Source organism: Strongylocentrotus purpuratus, unplaced genomic scaffold (genome assembly GCF_000002235.5).
Source record: "Strongylocentrotus purpuratus isolate Spur 01 unplaced genomic scaffold, Spur_5.0 spur5_scaffold_8, whole genome shotgun sequence".
Lineage (NCBI taxonomy): Eukaryota > Metazoa > Echinodermata > Echinoidea > Camarodonta > Strongylocentrotidae > Strongylocentrotus > Strongylocentrotus purpuratus.
Genome location: NW_022145614.1, coordinates 23,381,041 through 23,403,912, shown reverse-complemented (window position 1 = coordinate 23,403,912; position 22,872 = coordinate 23,381,041). Strand labels below are relative to the sequence as shown.

Here is a 22,872-nt window from a genome sequence, read left to right as displayed (position 1 = left end):
GGACCACGCCCCTTTTTGTGTCATTCAATTTTATTTTTTGTTCAGTTTCCACCACAACAAATTCGTGCTGCTAATCCTTCGTATTTCATTTCATTGTCATCATGGAGAAAGGGATGACTGTTTTCCAAGATGTAAGTATAAAAGTCTAGCTGATATTGAGAAATTTTTTAACTTGAGCTTTTCCATAAAAACTGTAAAAATGGCATGAAGTTTAGCTTCTGATACTGGCTTCAGTCCTACATGCATTCTTTTGTGTTTGTTTGGGTAGAACCTGAGCTGAGATACATTAACTAAAAGTAAAGGGAGCTCCGCCGTGCCGCCAAAGGCGTTTTCGGCGGCGGAGCTCCCTGGAGTTAGAGATACATTATTACATAGGCTTTAGTTTCGATCTAGTTTACGTGTACTATTGTAGACTAGATCTAGTCTGTTTTACTTTTCATAGTTGCTTTTTGTTGTTATGTATTCAAGACTTTATGGTAACTTTCAGTATTCTAGGGTGTCTAAACGATTTTTCAATTTTCAATTTGGGATCGTTTTTCACCATTTTCGTTGGATAGTGGAATAAAAAATGTAATCAGAATAATACCTTTCATATTTCAAGACTCACCGAAGTCCGATGCGATGTTTTTATCAAAAGATACAGCCCCTCAAAAACTGCAATATTCATAGCATTTTGGTCAGAATGGACAAAAAAGTGGTTCATGCATGATATGCAAAGCGTGGAGTAACGGTATTTTCAAACCTAAACTGCTTGTGATTCCTTGGGACTAGAGAAAAAATAAGTGCATGGATATATTCTTTACAGCTGGCCAACTTATCCCTCGGGGGAGCACTTCATGGAATTGGTAAATCTCCGAGTTACCATGGAAACAATGTTTAAATCGCTGTTTTGAATAAGATATTTTTAGAATTTTGGGGATGGGCCCCTATGGGGAATATGGAGAAAAACCTGCTCTTTCATATGACACCTCACTTATTGAGTATCACCTTCAGGATCATGAGCTATATTGGTTTGAATCTCATTTTGGTAATAAGTCTTTATGGGAAGGATTTTAGCACACAAAACCAGGTGCGCGATCAGACACCCTAGTATTACAAAACATGAACAAATATAGAGTTTTTAAAGTCCAGATTCAGTATCTATCGATCCTATTGCCAGATTGCTATAATTTGTCTTGTATCCGACAATTCTCGCTTTCGCCAATACAAATTTGCAGTTTGCAAGAAGACTTATTGAGCAGCAGTGGATAGGAACTATTGGTTTAACAAATATTAAATGTAGACCTATTTTGCATTATTGATATTGACTATAAATGTATGCTATTGTCTTATTGATGATATTGAAGGAAAATAAGCTACTCATGTTATAATCACATTTCTGTTCTTTTTTTTGCAGGTGTTCAGAAGGGCTGATAAAAATGGTAAGAATTCTTAATTCGCGATACTGCATGAAAAGTGAGACATGGGAAGATAATATAAATCATTATTTTTTGCCCTTTTTTTGCATTCTCATGTTAGCTTATGAAGCAAATGGAAGAATTATGAGGGCCATAACAAGAATTTTGAAAATGGCAATATTGTTTCCCTTAATTCAAGAGCTTGAATGTTTTCTATTGATAAAAACTGCATCATGAATCTGTGTACTGTAAGAATAACTATATCTACATATTTTGATTTTTCTTACCAATTTATAAATGCATTACATATATATAAGAAGCACTTGTGATTCATAAACACTACTGATAAGTGCATTGTACAATATTTAAAATTTAAAGCTAAAATAATCATAAAATAGTCCAATTTTTTATGTCCATCCTTTGCATATCATCATTTCTCTCCATAAAATGGGATAAGCTCTAGCTGATTTTGCAAACATGAAGGCATATGACAATTCTTAAATGACAATGAGCTTTTACTAGTGTGTGCACTCTAGGTTTGTCATCTTTTACATTTGGTTGTGTAGTGCATAGAGAAACTTTTACATGTTATGCAAAATGTATATGTGGATTGTATTATAATTATCTTTTATTTATTTTTATTAATATTATTACTATTATCATCACTCCTGACGACGGATAGTCAACCTGTTTGAAATGTAGAGCCACTCTAGTACCACCCATCCTCCAACCTGTGCTATAGTTCTCCTTAGAATTATAAGCTAAGAAAGATAACCAACAGTCTTTTTCAAGACTATACCAACAGTCCTTTTCAGGACTACACACACTCAAGAAAGAAAGATTACTGAGAGTCCTTTTCAGGACTCCCCAACTCCCCCCCCCCCCCTCTTTCACATGGTGCACACTGCAAGCCTACTGTATTATTATTATTATTATTCCTGTTGTTGTTATTTTTATTATTATTATTATTGATTATTATTATTATTATTATTATCATCATCATCATCATCATCATCATCATCATCATCATCATCATCATCATCATCATCATCATCATCATCATCATCATCATCATCATCATCATCATCATCATCATTATTATTATTATTACCTCTCTTCTACAATACTTCTCTGTTCTGTGTTGCACTTGTGTAGATGATAATTGCCTCTCGCTGGAGGAATTCAAATCTTACTTCGGGGATGGCATACTGACTGCAGATGAGCTGGAAGAGTTATTCAATAAGATAGACACACACAACACCAACAACATTGATGTCGGGGAGCTCTGTGGTAAGGAACAGTGTTACCAACCTTATAAATATTCATGTATGTTAATTATGCGCATGAGCATAATTCTCTCGGGTGAAGAGGAGATTAATTAGATACACACGACCGTCACTGTCACAGGTATTTTAGTATTTGTTTTGTTTTAATACTGTATGTTGAATACAATTTGATTATACCATCGAAAATTGCCTTGTGACAACAGAAAACAAGAATGATAATAGCTAGATTTATTGATGATAAGAATGCTGTTGCTTGTACTTGTGATCATTAATTGTGATGAATTAAAGCTATAGAAATTTCTTGTCATTGCCATCAAAGCAAATTGTGATTGCATCTTGGGAATCATACATCACTTGGCTTCAGTAACATGTACTGAAGAAATATGGACCCGTCAGGGAAAAAATGCATTTAATATTTTCACAACCATTCTTGCTTAATCTAGTGATTACAAAGGGTTCAATGTTTTAATTTTGCTAAAAACAACACGTAGTTAATGATGTCTCTTTTTTCCTGAAAAAAGCACCCCGTTATCTTATCTTCTTATTTAGTCTTCAAAATTTATCTAAGTATGTTTAGGGACAGTTTTGAACATTGCACAAAAAGAGCAATTGATAAAACAAAGTATGAGTAGACTATTTAAAAATTTGTTGATTCAGCCAGATTCATATTTTTCCCGATTATCGGGCCCTAGTACTGAGTAATCCTCCTGCTTCTTGGTGTTTTTATGTTTGCCAATTTTTTCCACCTTCGATCTTCAGAATATTTCTCAGCTCACCTGGGACCATTCAAAGAGATCTTTGGGGGAGTGGAGGACATGTCAGTATTTGTTTCCTCAGCACTACAGCAAACATCACAGGTGGGTCTGGAGGATTTAATTCATACAACATGCATACAAAGAAATGAGGAAAAATCAAAATACAATCAGATATATTGGCCTGATAAATGCTGATGCATTATGTTGCTTATATATCAGGGAGTATGCATGAGGGACTTTGTTGTCCACACCTGTGTTTTTTTGTTTTACCTCCTTTTGTTACCCCCCCCCCCCCCCCCCCCCCATCTTTTAAAAATTGCCTGTTCATGGTAGGGTTGATGATTTAAACTATTTAATAATGAACATTATTTAAAAAGAATAATGATAGAAAGAAAGAAGCCATGCTTAAGATCAGTGATTTTAATCAGTATTCATTAAATTTACCAACTTTGATGATCTGTTCACCATATTTTCATTGTGAAATTTTAAGAAAAAAAGGAACACAACCGATTAAAGGATTTGTTGATACGAATTCTCAACTATTTTGAAGGTATATCCTGATAAGTCTTTTGATGATCAGTTCACTGTGCGCGTCCTGCTGAAGGAGGTGTCGGGGCAGCTGTCGTCATTGATGAGAAACATTGATGCAGCCTCAGATCACATGGAGAGAGAAGCAATGACAGACAGGTTATTAGACAAAATCAGTTTCATATCTAGAACCAGTCTCTCGTGTGTGCAGTCATAATTGTGGGGAAAAAAAGTACAAATCTAGGAAATAAGCATTGGATAGTATGTGTATATTATACAAATAGTGAATGGCCATGAGTGCATGATGGTACAAGATTTTGCATGAGGTGAAAGATAAGAGACGTTCTATTCAACGAGGTGCAGCCGAGTTGAATAGAGCGTCTCATCTTTCACCGAATGCAAAATATTGTTCCATTGCACGAATAAAGACCATTCACTATTTGTTTTATACAACACCTCGGACATTAACAGGCTGAAAACAGTTTTCCTAGGCCTTAATCTCAGCGAATTTTTGTTTGTTTTCAATTTATGAAATTGCCGATAGTGAGCGCGCACTATTAAGCAGGCAGCAAACCATGGGCGTACCATGCGCCACGCTTACCAACCTATATGTTTAATGTGACGTGGAGTGCAATTTCGTTTGATCCATTGGTACCATTGCACGGCGACGTCACTTACCTCACCATATACTTTGTACATCGTTAATGACGTCAGCGTGCAATGGTGCGAAAGGATCAAACGGAATTGCACGGCTGAAGAATGATGCTGTTCAACAGTACTTTTAGCGCATGTCATGTGATCAATAATTGACCAATGAGGTTGCAAGAATCTTAGTAGGCGTTGTATAATACCAAATATATGGCAAGTAAAATTTAAAATGTGCTCTAGCTAACCCATTGTCCAACCAATGAACTCACATTTAGGAGCTCTGGCATGACCAGATTTTAGTAGATGTTGGGTGATGGCTATTGTTTGCAATTTACTATATACATGTACAGTGTAAAAAAGAAAAAGATACAAATTGCTGCATTTGATATTGGTCTTTCTACAGAAGTGGCCACTAGCTATGGCAAGCTTGAGTCTAGCTTTGTGATTTGTTTGTGCTTTAGGTCAAATTAAGAGACACGTATTCTGTGATTTCTATATTCTTTGCAGGGCACCAATATCTCAAGTAGCCATCATTGAGCCAGTGGTCAGTTCATCAGCAGGATGGGTGGCCAGGAGGGCCAGACGTCAACTATCCACTCAGACCAGTGTACCAGCTGATGGTAGGTGCCCCCCCAGTGCCCCCCTCAGTCGCTCCTATCTCAAAGTGTCACCACTTTTTAGAACCTGTTGACACCCTTGGCAATATTAGGACTGAAATTGAAATAACTTATATGGCTGTGCCATTGTTAACAGATTTATGTTTACTTATAGATGTTTCTTCATTCATCTCATCGAGTGTAAAGTGATCAAACTATTACAAAGATTCTGTTTCTGTAACCAATTATCAAAATATTTGTTATATTTAACAGTTTTGTTTTCTCTTTAATTATTTATTGCTTTAGAGTCATCTTATTTTAAACAATTTTTTGAGTGATCCCATAGAATTTGTGCATGTCATTTATCTAAGGTGCTCTACATATGGTCTACTTCCGTTGGTTTTCATGATCCCTGGGTTTCAGTTGAGACTTGAGAACACAAGTTACAAGCACACATGTGAAATATTTATTATCATTTTTTTTTTAAAGATAAAATTATAAACGAGAGTAAAAACTCCTCTTTTTACACACCAATGATAATCAGTGTAATCTCTAACAATTCTTGTTTACACAAAATATTGACTCTTTATGAAAAATGTTTTCCCCTTCATTTTCAGGTATTAGCTCTCTGACCTCAGAGGTCAATCGTCTGGCTTGCCTTTTGACCCGCCTAGAGCAAAAGGTCAAGATCAATCCTGTGGATGAGGAAATTGTATCTGATGAAAGCAAGGCCAACTTGGTACGAGCAATTTGTTATGAATAAAAACTTCTTTATCAATATCATAGTATTGATTTTAATTAATAGAATAAACACTAGATAGCTAGGCTACATAGCCTTTTGAAGAATACCAGAAGATGAAGATGCTTAAATAATTATATGGGGTTGGTTAATTGCCATTTGGTCTAATCTCCAATAAGTCTACTACCCATATAGTCTATTGCTCGTTTAGTCTAATTCCCAGTCTGTCTAATGCCCATTTTGTTTACTATCCATACGGTCTAATAATCATTTAATCATATGTGACAATAATCATCAAATGATTATTAGACCATGTGGATAGTAGACAGGCCGGGTGTAGACCATATGGCAATAGACTAATTGGGTAGTAGACAAACTGGTCGTAGACCAAACTGCAGGTCACCCCTATGTGAGACATGGGTCTTACAGTTGCTATATTACAGTAAAATTCCATATTGTAACTCTACTGCAGTCAATAGGAATGGTTGCCTTTTAAATATATTTGTCACATGATTAATTCGGCTGTTAAACTTGCTAATTTGAATTGATTTACCAAATCCATTACAGTATTCTGACAGAAGTCTTCTACCTACCTTTGTACATGTATGTAACTTAAATCTATGGATTCAACCCCACACTAGCTACATGTATTGTGTAATGTATCCACCAATACATATAGATGATGGGGGTTGGGTGTCTGAATGCTTACAGCCTTCTGTTTGCCTTCAAATTTAACGAAACATATTCATCAAATAGCACTATCCATCATGGATATTTGTCCTTTATTATATTGTCCAACATAAGTCGTAGAATATTTATAAAATTTTGATTGTATACTAGCTTCTTCAAATTGCTGTTCTAAATCAACTGTCCGGATACACAACCTGTCTGGACACACAACATCTGAGTATACACTTCTGATAAATTTGATATAGTGGTGGTTATTTTACCTGACAGCTAAGAAAGCAATTAATGCTTGTTTGTAAGCAACCAGAAGACCGACGGCTTTAGGTCCTCTCCAAGGGACCTGGTAAGGAGGATTAATGCCTTACCAGTGGGCACAAGCGCACTGATTTGGTTTCGAGCCCGGGTCACCGGATTACGGGACCAGTACTCTATCAACATTTACTTCTTTTAAAGGATTGATTTTGTTCCCAATCATGATTTGATATAAGTATCTGTAAATGCTTATATCCTTGCTCTTTTTAACAGGCTTTCTTGGTGAGCAGGAAGTTTACAGCCATTGATGAAAAGGACAAGGATTTTCGCAGCAACCTTAGGACTTATGTCGATGCAGCAGGGAAAGTTGACGGATGCACTACGTAAGAATTCAAACAAAATTACTCTCAAGTTTTGTTTTCAAGTGGACAAGTTTTACTCTTTCATTGTAGTATTGTCGGGAAGTATAATGATAGTGAAATTGATATATTTTACTTGTTTTTGTGATCACATTATACATGTAACAACTGGATGTTTACAAATGATTTCATATTGTACCAGTTGGTAATTTACATAATTGCATCAGTTTGATGAGATTTATATGGGAATATCAGTGGTTAATATTACACATACTAATATAAAATTATGCACAAATTCTTTTGATTGAATATTCATTGTTTATGGATGGGTTGTTTGTATTTGATGATCATTATTAGGACTACATTATACTTATATTATACTTCCTAGATATTTAAATTTGCTATAATGTGAAGCAGAGGTCTTAGATTAATTCCATATTGGAAGATTATTTTCTATCCTTGAAGATTTATTTTGATGGAGGGTTTATAGGTGGTACATGTAGTCGGTACAATTAGCATTTTACCTCAAGGGTTAGTGTTACCTTAAATTAATATAAACATACTTTGGAATTTCAGGATAGTTCTTAAAGCTACAAGGAATTTTCGGTCAAGCTAAATGGATTGTAACAGTTCATGACCATGACCAGTGTTGTGTACTGCAATACCACTGGTATTCTCTCCAACTGTATTTAGGAAGAAAATATTTATATAATATTGAGTGGCCTTTAGGGAGATACCAGTAAGGGCAATATATCCTTGTATCTCCCGAAAGATTAGCCAGTCAATATCATAATTATTATCTATCCTTTTGTAAATCAGGAAAGGATAGGCCTATACTGTACAGTAACTATACCCTGCTTCCGCGCTGCACGATCATCTGATCAAAATTTGTGGCGATTCAGCTACTTGGAAGGTCCCGGATGTTAATGGGAGCCAGTACGTAGTGAGCTCAATATTGATCACAATTTTTGTCCACAAAGTCAATGGCGTAGCCTGGAATAGTGCAAATATCAGGGAATATTTTCTATATTAGGGTTCCTAGTGGTACAATAAATCAGTGCATTTAATATCTTTAGCGCAGCCCTGGATGACTGATCAATATTGTTTTCGTATTGCTCAGTCATACATATAATATATATATATAATATTATATGGCTTTGTTTTTGTGTGATACAAGAATATATTGTCATAGCTTGAGCAATATATGCTTGTATCACACTCAAAGCCATCCAATATTATATAAATATTGCCCGCTTGGAACTGCTAGTTTCCGGACTGGGCAAAATATGCATTTTGATTGCATGGTAAAATAACCTTGTCATAGGTATTAATACATGACATTGATAAATTAGCTCTATAGCTTGCTTTAGAAATAGCTGTGAAAGTGCAAATGAATTTTTAAGCAGGATATTTTATTGGAGAGAAATGGAGCTTTTAGTTGCATTATGAAGGTCTCTGTCTCTCACTGATGTTCTCTGTTTCCATGACAGTGTGAGTGTAAGGGCCTTCGCTGGAACCTCACATTATGTCATCTATGAGATCTGGGGGACAGAGGAAGACTGGAAAACGTGAGTACAGTTGAATTAGATTAAACCTAGATTATTACCCTTTGGACAACTATTTCCCAAGACAATTACTCTTAAACAACTACCAGTACCCCTCAAAGCGCCACTGCACTAATAATAATAATAATAATATTCATTTGTAAAGCGCAATAACTATGTGGATATATTCTATTGCGCTGCAAGAGCTCGTAAATGCTGTGCTATACATACTATATGAACAAGTGAGTTTTCAGTTTTGATTTAAAATTATCTAGTGATGGGGCTTTCCTTATTTCTAGTGGTAATTTATTCCATAATCTAGGGGCAGCACAGAGAAATGACCGGTCCCCGAGGGTTACTTTGGTTTTATATGGGGGTATTTGCAACATAAATGTGTCTTGTGTACTACGAAGGTTACGACCATGAGTTTGAGACTTGATGTGCAACAATTCAGTAACGTAACTAGGAGTTTGACCATTTAGAGCTTTGTAGACTATCATTAATATTTTAAATGTAATTCTCTGGCGAATTGGCAACCAATGTAGTTCCTTCAGAAGTGGGGTTATTCGAGAGAATTTTGGGAGGCTGCAAATTAGTCGTGCACATGTATTTTGGACCCGCTGCAACTTGGAAATTTGTGAGTCTGGCAATCCATACAATAAACTATTACAGTAATCTAGTTTACTAGTAACACATGCATGCATGATAGTTTTCATGCTGTCCTGATCAAAGTATTTTCGAATGCATCTCAAATTATAAATCATGAAATAGGCTGATTTGCATATTTTAGTGATATGTGAATCCATATTCAGGTGGGTATCAAAAGACACACCTAAGTTTCTAACAGTATCAGATGGGGTTATGGTTGAGTCACCAACTGATACACTACGCGACCTAAATTTAGAAACCTGGCGTGGAGTACCAATGACCAAAAGTTCTGTTTTGTTATCATTTAACATCAACTTGTTTTGCAACATCCAAATCTTAATATAAACAACACATGATTCTAATTCAGAAATACAATGATCTTCAGCCGGGGTGTTAGGACAGAAAGATAGGTATAGTTGGGTGTCGTCTGCGTAGCAGTGACAACTAATACTAGGAAACTCTGTATGGATATTTGTAAGGAGTCTGCTTGTATACAAGGTAAACAACAGAGGGCCTAATCGCGACCCTTGAGGAACGCCAAAAGGCACATTGAATACATCAGAGACAACTTTATCAATTTCAATTTTCTGTTTTCTATCTGACAAGTAAGATTCAATCCATTCGATAACCTTGCCATCAACCCTAAAATGGCTTCTTAGAGTTTTCAGTAAAAATGAGTGATCTATTGTGTCGAAAGCACTGCTCATATCAAGGAGAAGCAGCAGACTTATTTTTTGGTTGTCCATTGACATAAGAAGATCACTTTTTATCCTAAGAAGTGCTGTTTCAGTACTGTGAAATTTTCGGTATGCTGATTGATTGAGCGGCAACAGTGAATGATGTTCAATGTGCTCAAGAATCTGTTGGGTAGCAGCACCTTCTACCAACTTAGAAATATACTGAAGATTACTAATGGGCCTTAAATTACTCAATTCTGTTTCGAGGCCCGGCTTTTTCAATAGTGGTTTCACTAGAGCGACCTTCCACAATGCAGGGAATTGCCCTGCTGATAGAGACAAGTTCAACATAGAAGTAATAACAGGTATCAATTCATCGAGACATCGCAGCAATAGTTTTGTGGGCATTGGGTCCAATGGACAAGACTTCTTACTGAGCTTCATTATCAATTTTCCGACGTCTTGTTCGGACAGTGATTTAAAACTTGTCAGCGTCACTATCTGCGAATCGACTGGAACGTCATCATTGATCAGTTTGTCTACGTGTACATTGCCAAGTTTTAAATCTATATCGTTATGAATTTTCTGAACTTTGTTGACAAATGATTTTGAATCAACGTTACAAGGTACAATGGGTTGTTTATTTGACATGTTTAGCAAACCCTTTACAATATTGAACAAAGCTTTTGTGTTTTCTTTATGTTCAGACACTAAATCTTTATGGTGACTCTTCCGTGCCTCATACAATGAGAAGGAGTAAGAGTTACGAATTGACTTAAATGCTTTCCAGTCTTTGTCTGTTTTTGATTTCATCCAAATTTTTTCAGCTTTCCTCTTTTTTCTCTTTTCTTCTAATATACTATCGGTCAACCATGGCGCCTTAGGTCGCAAAACAAAAGTTTTTGTTGCCTTTGGCGCATGCTTGTCTAAGAGGTCATGGAGAGTTGTGTCATATAACATCGCTAATTCAGTGACATCACTGGGTGTTCCATCACAGAGACGACTTTCAGTTAAGTCTTTTCTAAGTAACTCAGTATTGATTGCAGATAATCTGCGAAATGAAACCTCTTTAACAGGAAGGCGAGGTTTACTTGAATTAAGGTAACACATTACAGGGATGTGATCAGAGATTAAAGATGAATGTGCCTGAGGTTTTCCAATGACAATGTTATCATCAGATTGTCGTCTTATTAACAGATCAAGAGTGTGGCCGTGTATGTGGGTACAAAAATTAACTAACTGTGTACAACACAGAGACTCAAGAAGATTTAGGAAAGACTGTGAGTCTCCACTAGAACTATCGACATGTATGTTGAAATCTCCAACTATTAATAAAGGAACATTGGACAATCAATGACTTTGAATATAATCATTGAATTCTGATAGAAAACATGATACAGATACAGGATGTAATGCAGAGTAAGGCGGTCTGTATATATTAATGACACATAACTGATAGGATTTACATGAAATTTGGTACTCTGCATACTCGAAAGAGTTATGCTCACCAGCTGTGGCTTGAAGAGCATTGATGGTATCTCTGTAGACAAGTCCAGTTCCCCCTCCACGGCGGATACTACGAGGATGATGAACTAATTTATAGCCAGAAGGAACAAATTCATTTAGGACTGTAGAGTCATTGTCCGTTAGCCAGGTTTCTGTCATTGTAATAAGATCAGCATTACTGTCGCAGATGAAGTCGTGGATCAGGGCTGATTTATTGCGCACTGAGCGAACGTTCATGGAACAAAGTAAAAGGTTTGGAGATGATGATGATGATGATGATGATCTTGACACTTTTGATTGTCGGAGACAGTTTCTTCTGCGGCTACCGCGCCTACCTCTCCTTGTCTTTCTTCGTTGTATTCCGAAAGAATGGATGACATCGCGAACGTCGGACGACAGTCGAAGCTTTGTAGATCTCCACTGTAACAGTTCCCCTGGAGAGTAGTGAATTCTACGCTGAAGGGGAGGGTCACGATGAATGGCAAAAGATGGTACAGTGCCATCTTGATCCCGATCTGGTCCGGGGTTGGGATGTACATCACCCGCATGCAGTAGCTCTAGTTGAAAAGATGCTGTACTATTCGGGTTGTATGGAATCCTCGTTTTAAGATATTGTTTTCTAATGAAGTTTTCATTAATTGACAGTTTAATGAAGGATTGCTCACTGCAGTACACATTCCTATTCAAAGTAGCATACAGGCAGAGTGTGAACAAAAGTCCAAGTTGAAACGGTCCCATTGTGCTTGGTAGTGAATCCAGTGATTCATGTTCGTCCAGGCATACAATACATAATAGGCATATACATTACATAATAGAGTACCAGGGTACTTTTACTTACATAGAGATGTACATTGAAAATGGCTTCTTAGCTGGTACTACTGTAGTGAATTTATGCTCCATTATAGTGTCAACGAACTTTATGTAATGTTTTGATATTGCCTTGTTGTGCCGACAACTTTTGAGAAATTTACGCTGATAATTTATGCAGTTTTCCTGCGACGTCGTATGTTTCACATTCTTGACACATTTTGGCACCTGCCTTCACATATCACGTCGGGGTCACCAATGTAAAAATTCTATGCTGACTATAATGAGTACGAGCTAGACTTTTACTCACCACTGTCTTTTGTTGTGTAGAAACTTGAGAGTGATCCTATATATGTAGTATGAAGATGACAATGGCGATCGCGATGTGTGTTGATCAATATACAATGTCGAGTGTAACACGTTGAAGAAGAATTGTAGAAATTGACACTCCTAAATGTTGGGGAACAGAGGGAGTGTTCGTAGAAAATGTCCCCGACGACTATATACAAAATACTAGACTACACATGAATCAAAAAAATGTTGTCATCAAAATATGGTGTGAAATCACAATTTGACTAGTGGTATCCAGAAGGCATATATAAATTACTGGTAACAACACAAATTGATATAACAAAGTAAATACAGGCAAATAAGAGCTCTTTTGGAGAGCAAGCAAAAAGCATGTGCAACATGCTTATGCGCTCATCCATGTATGCATGCATGCATATAAACAGGTAAGCCAATGGATATTTGCATTGAAATAAGAGATGTACATATCTCTTTCTACAAGTGGAGTCTGACAAACAGATGTTAACTTATCCTGTATTGTTCTAATTTTTTTTTTAGATAGCCACTGATCTAAAATGTCAAAATGATGAAAATTTGAGCAGTTGAAGGTATATTGTACTGCTCGAAGAGTAACGGAATTGAATCGGTCAAAAAGGCAGTAATATCCTATCCTCCACAGATTATACATGATTTCTTTTCAATTTTACATTATCACATTGGCAGCCATTTTGCAAGTAATGCTTCTAAGACATTCCGTCGTGAGAATGTGGATCTATTGGATCGACCGGAGCAGCTTACATCCATGGCCATACCAGGTGAGTTGATGTGATGATCATGGATACAGTATATCTTCTCTTGTTTTTTTGTACAGCTCTATTAAAATTAAACTTGTTTCAAGTTTGATCTGTCTAGATCTCTAACCTACCAACCCTGTTTGCCACTAGTTTGTTTCTATTTCTTTCTACAGCATCCCGTGTGTATACAATTTTCTTCTTTTCTTTTTGACTGTCTGACTGTCAAATTTTAACTGTTAAAGTGTTAACATGCAATTACATAGCGAGGGTTTTGTTTTCAAATACAATGGTACAAAGAAATCTTGCTAGCTTTCTGGTATCCTCATTAATTAGTAAGTTATCATTATTTTATAATTTCTTTCCTCCCTTTCTTTATTGCAGCTAAATGGATCATGACACAAGATTAAATGTTGGTGAGCATACGAAAAAAACGCCATCAGCATATTTTGATTATCAACAGCATTAAATGAAAGAAAAAGTGAATGATACTTCACACTGAGCAGTCATTATATTCCTCCTTACCGGTATATCTGTAAATTATGGAATATCTAAAGGGCATTTTTGAAATACCGGTACGTGATATAAATCAGAGAGATTGCTAAACATTGTAGACAAAATTAAAGTATTAATGGTATACAAAAGTAGGGATATTACAAAATCATATATGCACTATAATTGCCCCTTTGTTTTATGATTTGTATCTATATCCTGTGTGTAAAACATATTTATCTTCATACAGTGGACAGAAGACCAAATTGTTATATGTAAAAACAGGCCGGAATTTTGACACATAACTTGAAATATTCATGTAAGTTTATGTAGAATAGTTGAATAGAAATACCGGTAAACTATGTACATGTCGTCCCTATTTTCACGAAGTGACGGTAGTGAGGAAAATCGTCACGCAAAGTGAATGCAATTTTTTTTCACTACCGTCACTTCGTGAAAACAGTGACGATGTGTTTATACTCCAAAGTACGTTTCAATAATGTTGCATTCTGGAGCTTATACTTAGAAATATGCAAATGAAGTTACATGTATCTTGTAGTCTGAGACTTCACTTTTTTGTATTATATGCAGCAATACACATTAACTTTTTGTTTTGATTATTTTGATGACCCTTGATAGGAATTCATTCTATCTTTTGATGGTTTACATACATGGGTATCTTGAACAAAAATAAAGAGGACCATCTGCAAGTGACATTTGATACACAACTTTATCATATACCGGTAGGTAGTCTTTTCAAACCAGGGTGCTCCAATTAAATTGCTAGAGTTTAGTTGCTAATGGCCAGTTGGGAGCAATGTCAGTTAATACTTTAAAGTCATCCTTGCCTAGTGTAGCTTAAATCAATTTCCTATCATGCATTTCTTTGTATAAAAAATTATTACAAGTGCATGTTTAAAATAAGATTTTTGTATGACATATACATGTATATATATATATATATATATACCTTTAATATGTTTGATATATATTTATATTATTTGTATGGTTTGGGGGCCAGTATGATACTCTAGTCTAGCTTTCTATGATTTGTACTATACAGATGCAACTGTAAAGCACAAATCTGACTTTGATAGTACTCGTTTGTAAATATTTCGAAATACACTAGGATTGATAACGCCAGTGTGTATTAGGTATGTCTTTTATTGCACAAAATGTATTTACATCGCAATACTGCACAAATAATTATTTCACTTCTAAAGTAGCGTATCGATATGTATAGGTATATGTGAAACTAACAAGTGCTCTTGCTTCAAGAAACTAGATCTACGTGCTTTAAAGATTAAAGATAATGGTAGCAGAGTGTGATTCTTTATTTTACCTTTAATATAGTTTTGATGTGGAATGGCTCATACAATGTAAAAGTATGAAAGGTTTTAATTATTACGTCAGAAAATAGTCTTGGTAAATAAATTGTTAGAATAATCGATTTCGTATCCATCAATATCAAACCAGTACTTAAAATTATTTTGAAGCTCAGTTGTAAAGAAGAGTTCTAGTCTTGATACATGTATTTATAAGGTGAAATAATTATTTCCAATCATATTAATAGCAATACAGTTCAGTATCTGAAAGGTTCGAGTATATCTTTTGTATTGTAGGTTTTTGTTTGTTGTTGAAACAGTTCATTCTACTTTAAACTTTCATTGATCTTCATTATGTAATAAAAATCAATTACTTTCCTTTTAATCCTTCATATTCAGATGTCTTTCACCTGTAATTTAGCACTTTAGGATAAATTAGGTACATTATGGAGGTAACGAACTTGTGTCTGCTTTATTGTGATGTGTCTGTAACTATTGTGTGTGATGAAATATGTCTGTAACTATTAAATATAAAAGGTATTTTAAAATTTATTATTAAATGATAGCAGTTGATATCTTTACTCTCTGTATTTTTTTTCTTCTGTTGTACATTGTAAGCACAAGTGAACTTGTGTCAATTCATGTAGTAACAGAATAATAACTCGCATTCAAAGAAATATCTATATTCTTATTTAATATTCATACAAGATTCAACATAATTATAAAAAATAACCAATATAACCAGCATGAATGGCAGTTGACAATAGACCGTATGATTGAAGCAGTTCAACAGAAGAGAGTAATATATACATCTCAGTCTTAATCATATCACATGGATATAGGTCTAGTGCATATGGTAAAGATGTAATGCTCATGCCAATACAGAAATCTTTGTTTTTTAGGCAAACCACAATGATTTTATACATTATTTTGTGACATTTCTGTCCCTTAAAACAAATATTGCCCCAATTTTTGGAGGATCAAAAAAATATTTAATAATTTGATCGTAGGGCATTCTCAGATGAATATGAAGACAATGTTACAAACTTACACACTCAAATTTGCAACCTTACAAAAAACTTACAAAAACACCCGATATTACAATGAATTTTAAGGATGCATAAATGAAGTATTGTAAGTACATTATTGATTTTATAGCAGCAATCTCTACAACTTCTGTAATTGTTATAAATGTTGAATATTCACGAAGCTTGTTAATCTAGTTGAGGGTTAGAAATAGCTACTGGGAAAGATTGGTGACCCTGAATACTCAAATTCTTGATCAAACATGCCACATCGAAACATTTATTTGGCAAGAATATTTCTGGGAGATGATTGTACTAGTGAAGAAGTCCATTCTAAGCTTTATCATAACTGACCTATTTCTCTGATTTCAGTCATAAATTGACAACTCATGATGAAGTAAGAATAATCCCAGTATCATTTTATAGCAATATGACTATGAAATACAATCATACTATCTCATTAATGTTGTCATCAGTAGATAAGACATACAGTACTCATTGGAAATTTCCTACATGTACATGTGAAACCATCAAATAAAAATTCTCTGCAAAATTATACAAATATTACTTTCCTTTCTAATTACAAAAAGGCAAATATATTACATGTAAATACAAAAAGTATCATTGTTTACAAATTATTGGGATAAAGTTGACTCTAATATATTTGTGCAGTAGCATTTAAATGGTACAACATATGACATAGTGCAATTTATTTTTCACTTTCCTTCTTAGGGCATGCATCCTTGCTTTAAAAAGACAAGTTTACAAAACATGCTCCAGTAGAAGCTGACAAAAATAGGCACTTTTGTTTTCCATTCAAAAATAAAAATATTGTGCGAAGTATGAGATGACCAACAAGTTTTCCCCCATTAACAATTATTTAGATAATCAAAAATGCAAAAGGCTGCATTATAAGGTTAAAAGTTGGACTTACACAATGTTACCCCCTCCCCACAAAATATACAATAAATTCTCAAACTTTAAAATATGCACATTATTTCACTGAGATATTTTGTCTCTATGGACATTCGAAATTGTAACAACTTAAATTTTGCTGTAAATTTAGGATTGGAACAAAATATTTAGATATAAATCCATACATTAACACTATCAATTGCAATCCTCATCTAGAAAACAACCCTCTATTAAAAAAAATATATATATATGCAGAAATATCACACATAAAAAAGACTCCTGAATTGACATACAAATAAATACAAAGCTTGAAAGATAACACATTGTGCAAAAGGAAACGTACTGTGAAAGTAATAAGCATTTGGTGACAAATACAAAATCTGCTAAACAAACCGATCATCTTTTGACAATACATGTATTTAGATGTCCCTATTAAAACCGGGTGTGACAATATTATGTTATTGTGTGAGCTATGGGAACTACTCACAGTGTGTTACAATCAAACTGATTCATTGCACCAAAATGGAAGTGTCTTTAAAGGTATTAGGAATTTTTGCCTCTGATGCTAAAGAAAATCCTAGATTTAGCTTGTGCTGCAATCATAAGTGTAAACCTTAAGGTCAGACATGAATCCCATGAATTTTACAAGCCAATCGCATACTTGATTATCAAGATATTTATGACTTGAATTCGAAATTTCAAAAAACCGCTTCCCCGTTTTTAATTTTTTTTTATATCACTACAGTCTATTGGGAAAATGAGTATGGTAAAACCGGTCTCTCAAAGATTTTTAATTTTTTAAAGCAATTCATGATTTTTTTTAAGGGCTTCAATATTACACCATATCACAGACACTGATAACATGTAGGGCCATGTATCTTAGATTTGTAAAACTGGAAATATTGTTAAACAATGCCTTTAAAGGGCAATTTTAATTATATGTGGTTTTCCATGCAAGCATCCTTTCTTCAAAATAAAAGATTCATATATTTAGATGTGATATTTATACTCAAATTGCACTATAATCAAGATTCAGAGTTAACACCCATTTGAATTCTCTATGAGCCTTTAAATATCAAATCTTTCTTTCTCTTAATCTGCTTCAACCAATTAATTTGAATGTTCTAAAAAGTTTTAAAAGGCATTATCTTATGCCCACTAGTTGCTAAAATTAAAGCATATTATTTGCTTTCTTAGCAGTCAGGAAATATAATGAATCGGGTGATTTTCCATGAAAGTATATCTAAATTGTGAAATGATGTATCACAAAACATGTTTATGCTTGCATTACATTGCATGTTGTTCAAAACAGTCCATAGAATTAAAAGACACAACAACCACAAAAATGAAACACCTGAATACTATTTTTCTAAACATGAACACAAGACTCGCCAAAAATGCTGTTAATAAACATACGCTTTAATATGTCTTCCCAAAAGTGCTTTAAACATACGTTTCAATACGTCTTTATTTTCATATTGGTGATTGCAATACTATATGCCATTGCTTTGATAACATTCTATGTAAAAAGTGCATTTCAATATTACATTTCTAAGTGAAATGCTTTTGATTTCAACATTCTATACATGTTCCTTGCAGGTACAACCCATGAAAGCCAATTATAAGTCATGTATATTTTATATGTAGAATTGCAGTAGATAAACGATAATGGACTGAATTGGTTTTTAATCAAATGTAAGAGTTTGGTCAAAACCAAAACACACACACACGCACGCACAAGCATATTAGCACACCCATGAACAGAATTACGGTCAGACATATTCAAAGTCGCACGGCTCGGGGAGAGTTCGCTTTTTCTCTAGTCTCCGCTGAAACCATTTCTTGATCTCGGAAACAATGAACACCGATGACGTCAGCATCACCAACAGGCCAATATCTGTGAAGGAGGGAGAAAGAATAATATTTCATTTTATTGTTTTCCTTTTGCTTTCCACTATGCATTGTTTACATATGTACATTTATTGTGCGAAATTTTTTTTTTATGAATGTCCTTATGATAACCCCTTTTTTCTGTGTGAATATGATTCTATGTGACTCTAATTGATGACAAATTTTATACATGTGTGATGATGTATATGTATACCCTTAACACTCCAAGAAAACTACCTAGGGGAATTCCCTGTATAATCTAATAACACAATGAAATTAGGTGGGGGCTGTCTAGCAGATACAAATGTAGTCTAGGAGATTCTAAAGGGCAGTTAATAGAGGTCACTCTTGCAGAGAGCGGTTATCTTAGGTGGTAGGTCCCCAAGGGTGACATGTTATCTGAGAATCGGACTCACCGTGTACCGTCAATGCCTCTGTTTGGAATATCCTTTGGAGCGGAGGGAAATAGATGACCAGCAACTGACCCATGATTGACCCTCCGACTGCGTAGAGAAACATCCGGTTGGTCAAGAAACCAATGCTGAATATGCTCTTGGTCTGTGCCAAAAAAAGAAAGAAAGAGGCCAACAACTGCAATTAAAGTACTTGTTGAAAATGCAATTCAATTAAATTCAAAATGAAAATTTCTTTAGATGCTCATACAGAAATTTGATAAAAAAACAACTACAACAGTATGAACTCTCTTACATGATTATAAAACTGAATGTATTTCATTGAAAACTGCTCATGTAAAGACAACTCAAGCAAGATTCAAATGAGGTCCTGAAAGCTTATCTGTGCTAGTTTATAGGAGGGATTAGAGCATCCTGCAAGTGCAAGGTCACTGACGGGTGGTTATCTCATCAACTCAGCTCTCAATTAACATAAGGGAAAGAGGATCATGGGGGACCAATGGTCACCGATTAGACATTGTTTTCTATATAGAGGGAGCAAGTAGCTACAAGTAGGAAAGTGTGGCTTTAAGTAAAGGTTACTTAAGGAAAGGTTTCAATAAGAAACACAGTTCAAGGAAAACAAAAAATATGGTCCTTCTTGACAGGTGGTCTGTCTACAGAGTGAGTCAAAAAAAAGTTTACACCTAGACAATTGCTAATTATTTTAAAAATCATCTATGAACAGTAAATTATTATACATCTTATGAAAGAGTGTTTTATCCCGAATCATTTGGTACCATTTTTGTGTGGTATGTGTTCACGTTTGGATGAACACGAGGCATTGTTTGCGAGAGTGCAAAAATCGACTTGAGCCAAAGTTGCTTATTGTGATGTTTGAATAAAACAATTTGGATTTGGGTATTAATTCGGTCTTTGCAGATCCAAATAACATCCCTAACAAAATTAATCATGCCACACATGTCAAATATCAAATATCAACAAACATTTGTGCGCGTGTGTGTGGGTGGTGTGACTTTGCCCTTTGCAAAAAGCATATGTAATGCATTTCATTTAATACATTTAATTGATTCTCTCACTCCGCTAATCCCAACATAATACATATTGTACGCATCACTTTGGCGCAAGTCGATTTTTGCACTCTCGCAAACAATGCCTCGTGTTCATCCAAGCGTGAACACTTACATCACAAAAATGATACCATATGATTTGGGACAAAACACTCTTTCATAAGATGTATAATAATTTGCTGTTCATAGATGAATTTTAAAATAATTAGCAATTTTCTAGGTGTAAACTTTTTTTTTACTCACACGGTATATCGGAAATCTCCATTAAAGGCAGGTTCAATTGTACAATACACAAACGTGTATTAACATTTCCGAAAAATTACTTTGCAAGAGCTGAAATTTGAATTTGAATTTATCATTTAATTGCCAGATTAAGACTCAAATATGCCCCTTCATTACAATCGATACACACTTGTTTTTTTAAATCCAGCATAGAAAAAAAATGGCATTAGCAAACGTTGCCCTTGGAATAGAAGGGGTTAAACAGCCCACTCTTGGCATTTATTTTGAATTGTAAAACCCTGAAGATTTCTGACTGACCTGTGATCGACTGCTGAGGGCGTTGAACATGTCAAAGAAGACAAAGCAGGTGAAGGTCATGGTGGTGTCGCGAGGTGTGATGATATTGTCTTGCATCTATTGGTAGGGAAAGAAAGGCCCAATCATGTATTAACTCATAACTACTGTTTAACTTGAGACAGCGTTTTTTTAACTGGGTGCCGCAAGACATCGCTAGGGGTGCTGCGAGAGAAATTTAGTTATATACTAAAATAATTTTAGAAATACATCCATTTTGTGAAAATCGTGAGAGTGTTAAGGAATAACATTTGAAAGATAATAAGTGTCTTTCTTCCTTCGTCGCTTCGCTCTCTCGCAACATTTAGAAAGAAACAGGATCATTTCATGCAATGATGTTCAAAAAAACCTCCATATTTGACAGCAAGGTACCCAAAAATATCTTTTCATCTTTATTATAGAAATTATATTTTTAACATGCTTGCCTTACACACTCGATACATGTCAAATCAGGATAATTCTGGGCAAGGAGATGCCATAATATCCTCATATTGGTGTATCAAGGTGACCAAATGTATGACTTTTGTATTCATGTATGATCAGAGACGAGGTGTTGGCATACACTATTGTACATCTTATCTACTGTTTGATATAAAATAATTTCTTTAACTGTATTAAAAATGTCAATAAATGTATTTTTAGCTCGCTCTTTGCAAACTCGACTTAGAGACAAATGTGGCTGTATGTGTTAAAAATGGTACTTGGCGGGTGTCAGAGTAATGCAAAATGGATATTCTGTGATGAATTTGGGATTGGGTGACGCAAAGCTCATCATTTCAGGGTGCCATGACTAATAAAAGGTTGAATAAAAACGCTGTGGTATACTAATACACAACAAATTACTTTGCAAAGAGAAAATTACTACAATGACTTCTTTTATTTGAGTTTAAGACACAATGAAATTGATAAGTAAACTATCTGTTAATAATGAGCTGTGGTTTAAATTCACCCCTCTTCAAAAGATCCATAGAGTCCCAATGACAATGATGGTAGCAAACATACTGATATTGATAAAGTGAGCTATCTTTCCATACATTAATCAATGGGACAAACCTTACCTCTCTCCAGAAGACCCATAGAGTACCTGCTACAATGATAGTCGCAGACATGATGACATTCATAAGCAGTGACCTGGTGATCATGGGGTCGCGCACCTGGCGAGGGGGTTTACGGATAACATCCTTGTCTACAGGTTCTACTCCAAGACTGAGAAAGGAAACAAAGTAAAAGACATGTATTTTTAATGTTTACAATTTCATCACATTTTCAATCAAACAGTCAACCTTTGGTAGACACCAGGGACCCGTTTCACAAAGCCTTTTATCAATCACAAATGACAAAATTCATTGACAAATCTGCTGATAACCAATCAGAAGCAAGAATTTCAGTAGCTTATAACACAAACTGTCATTTGTCACTGATGACAAGTTTTGTGAAACCCCCCCCCCCCCCCCCCTGGAAGGAATGACTGAATACAAATCCCAAGGCCTAACAGCTACGAAATACATCAAATATCTCGAGCAAAATATTCTTACCATTACTTTGAGCTAAATGTTTACTTAACCAGTTTACAACTTAATTCTGTGATTATTATAGGCTTACCGGTAATACAGAAACTATCCGGTACCCTAATAATACACAGACATTGCGTTTCTATG

At 35.0% G+C, this 22,872-nt stretch overlaps 2 protein-coding genes across 3 annotated transcripts in view; one reads left to right on the top strand and one right to left on the bottom strand.

The window, feature by feature from the left end:
- On the top strand, nt 1-15,906 carry LOC105439930 (N-terminal EF-hand calcium-binding protein 1-like). Its single transcript, XM_030976199.1, has 11 exons — nt 1-131; nt 1,397-1,421; nt 2,553-2,687; nt 3,443-3,540; nt 3,989-4,125; nt 5,122-5,234; nt 5,828-5,949; nt 7,162-7,271; nt 8,738-8,815; nt 13,441-13,532; nt 13,893-15,906. The coding sequence occupies exons 1-11, from the start codon at nt 102-104 to the stop codon at nt 13,916-13,918; spliced, it is 966 nt and encodes a 321-aa protein (XP_030832059.1). The 5' UTR covers nt 1-101; the 3' UTR covers nt 13,919-15,906.
- Nucleotides 15,907-18,092: 2,186 nt separating this feature from the next.
- SPCA (testis secretory pathway calcium transporting ATPase) overlaps nt 18,093-22,872 on the bottom strand; it is a 33,397-nt gene continuing 28,617 nt past the window's right edge. The window contains exons 20-23 of one of the 2 annotated variants that reach the window (XM_030975048.1): nt 22,273-22,420; nt 21,179-21,274; nt 19,572-19,713; nt 18,093-19,162 (exon numbers count right to left, since the gene is read on the bottom strand). In XM_030975048.1, coding sequence (XP_030830908.1) covers nt 19,038-19,162; nt 19,572-19,713; nt 21,179-21,274; nt 22,273-22,420 — 511 coding nt within the window. In that variant the 3' untranslated portion in view covers nt 18,093-19,037. 2 annotated transcript variants of the gene reach the window in all.

Coding starts and splice junctions, on each gene's coding strand:
- LOC105439930 (XM_030976199.1), top strand. CDS start 102: ATGGAGAAAGGGATGACTGTTTTCCAAGAT. Junction 132..1,396: donor GGATGACTGTTTTCCAAGAT/GTAAGTATAAAA, acceptor TTTTTTTTGCAG/GTGTTCAGAAGGGCTGATAA. Junction 3,541..3,988: donor CACTACAGCAAACATCACAG/GTGGGTCTGGAG, acceptor ACTATTTTGAAG/GTATATCCTGATAAGTCTTT.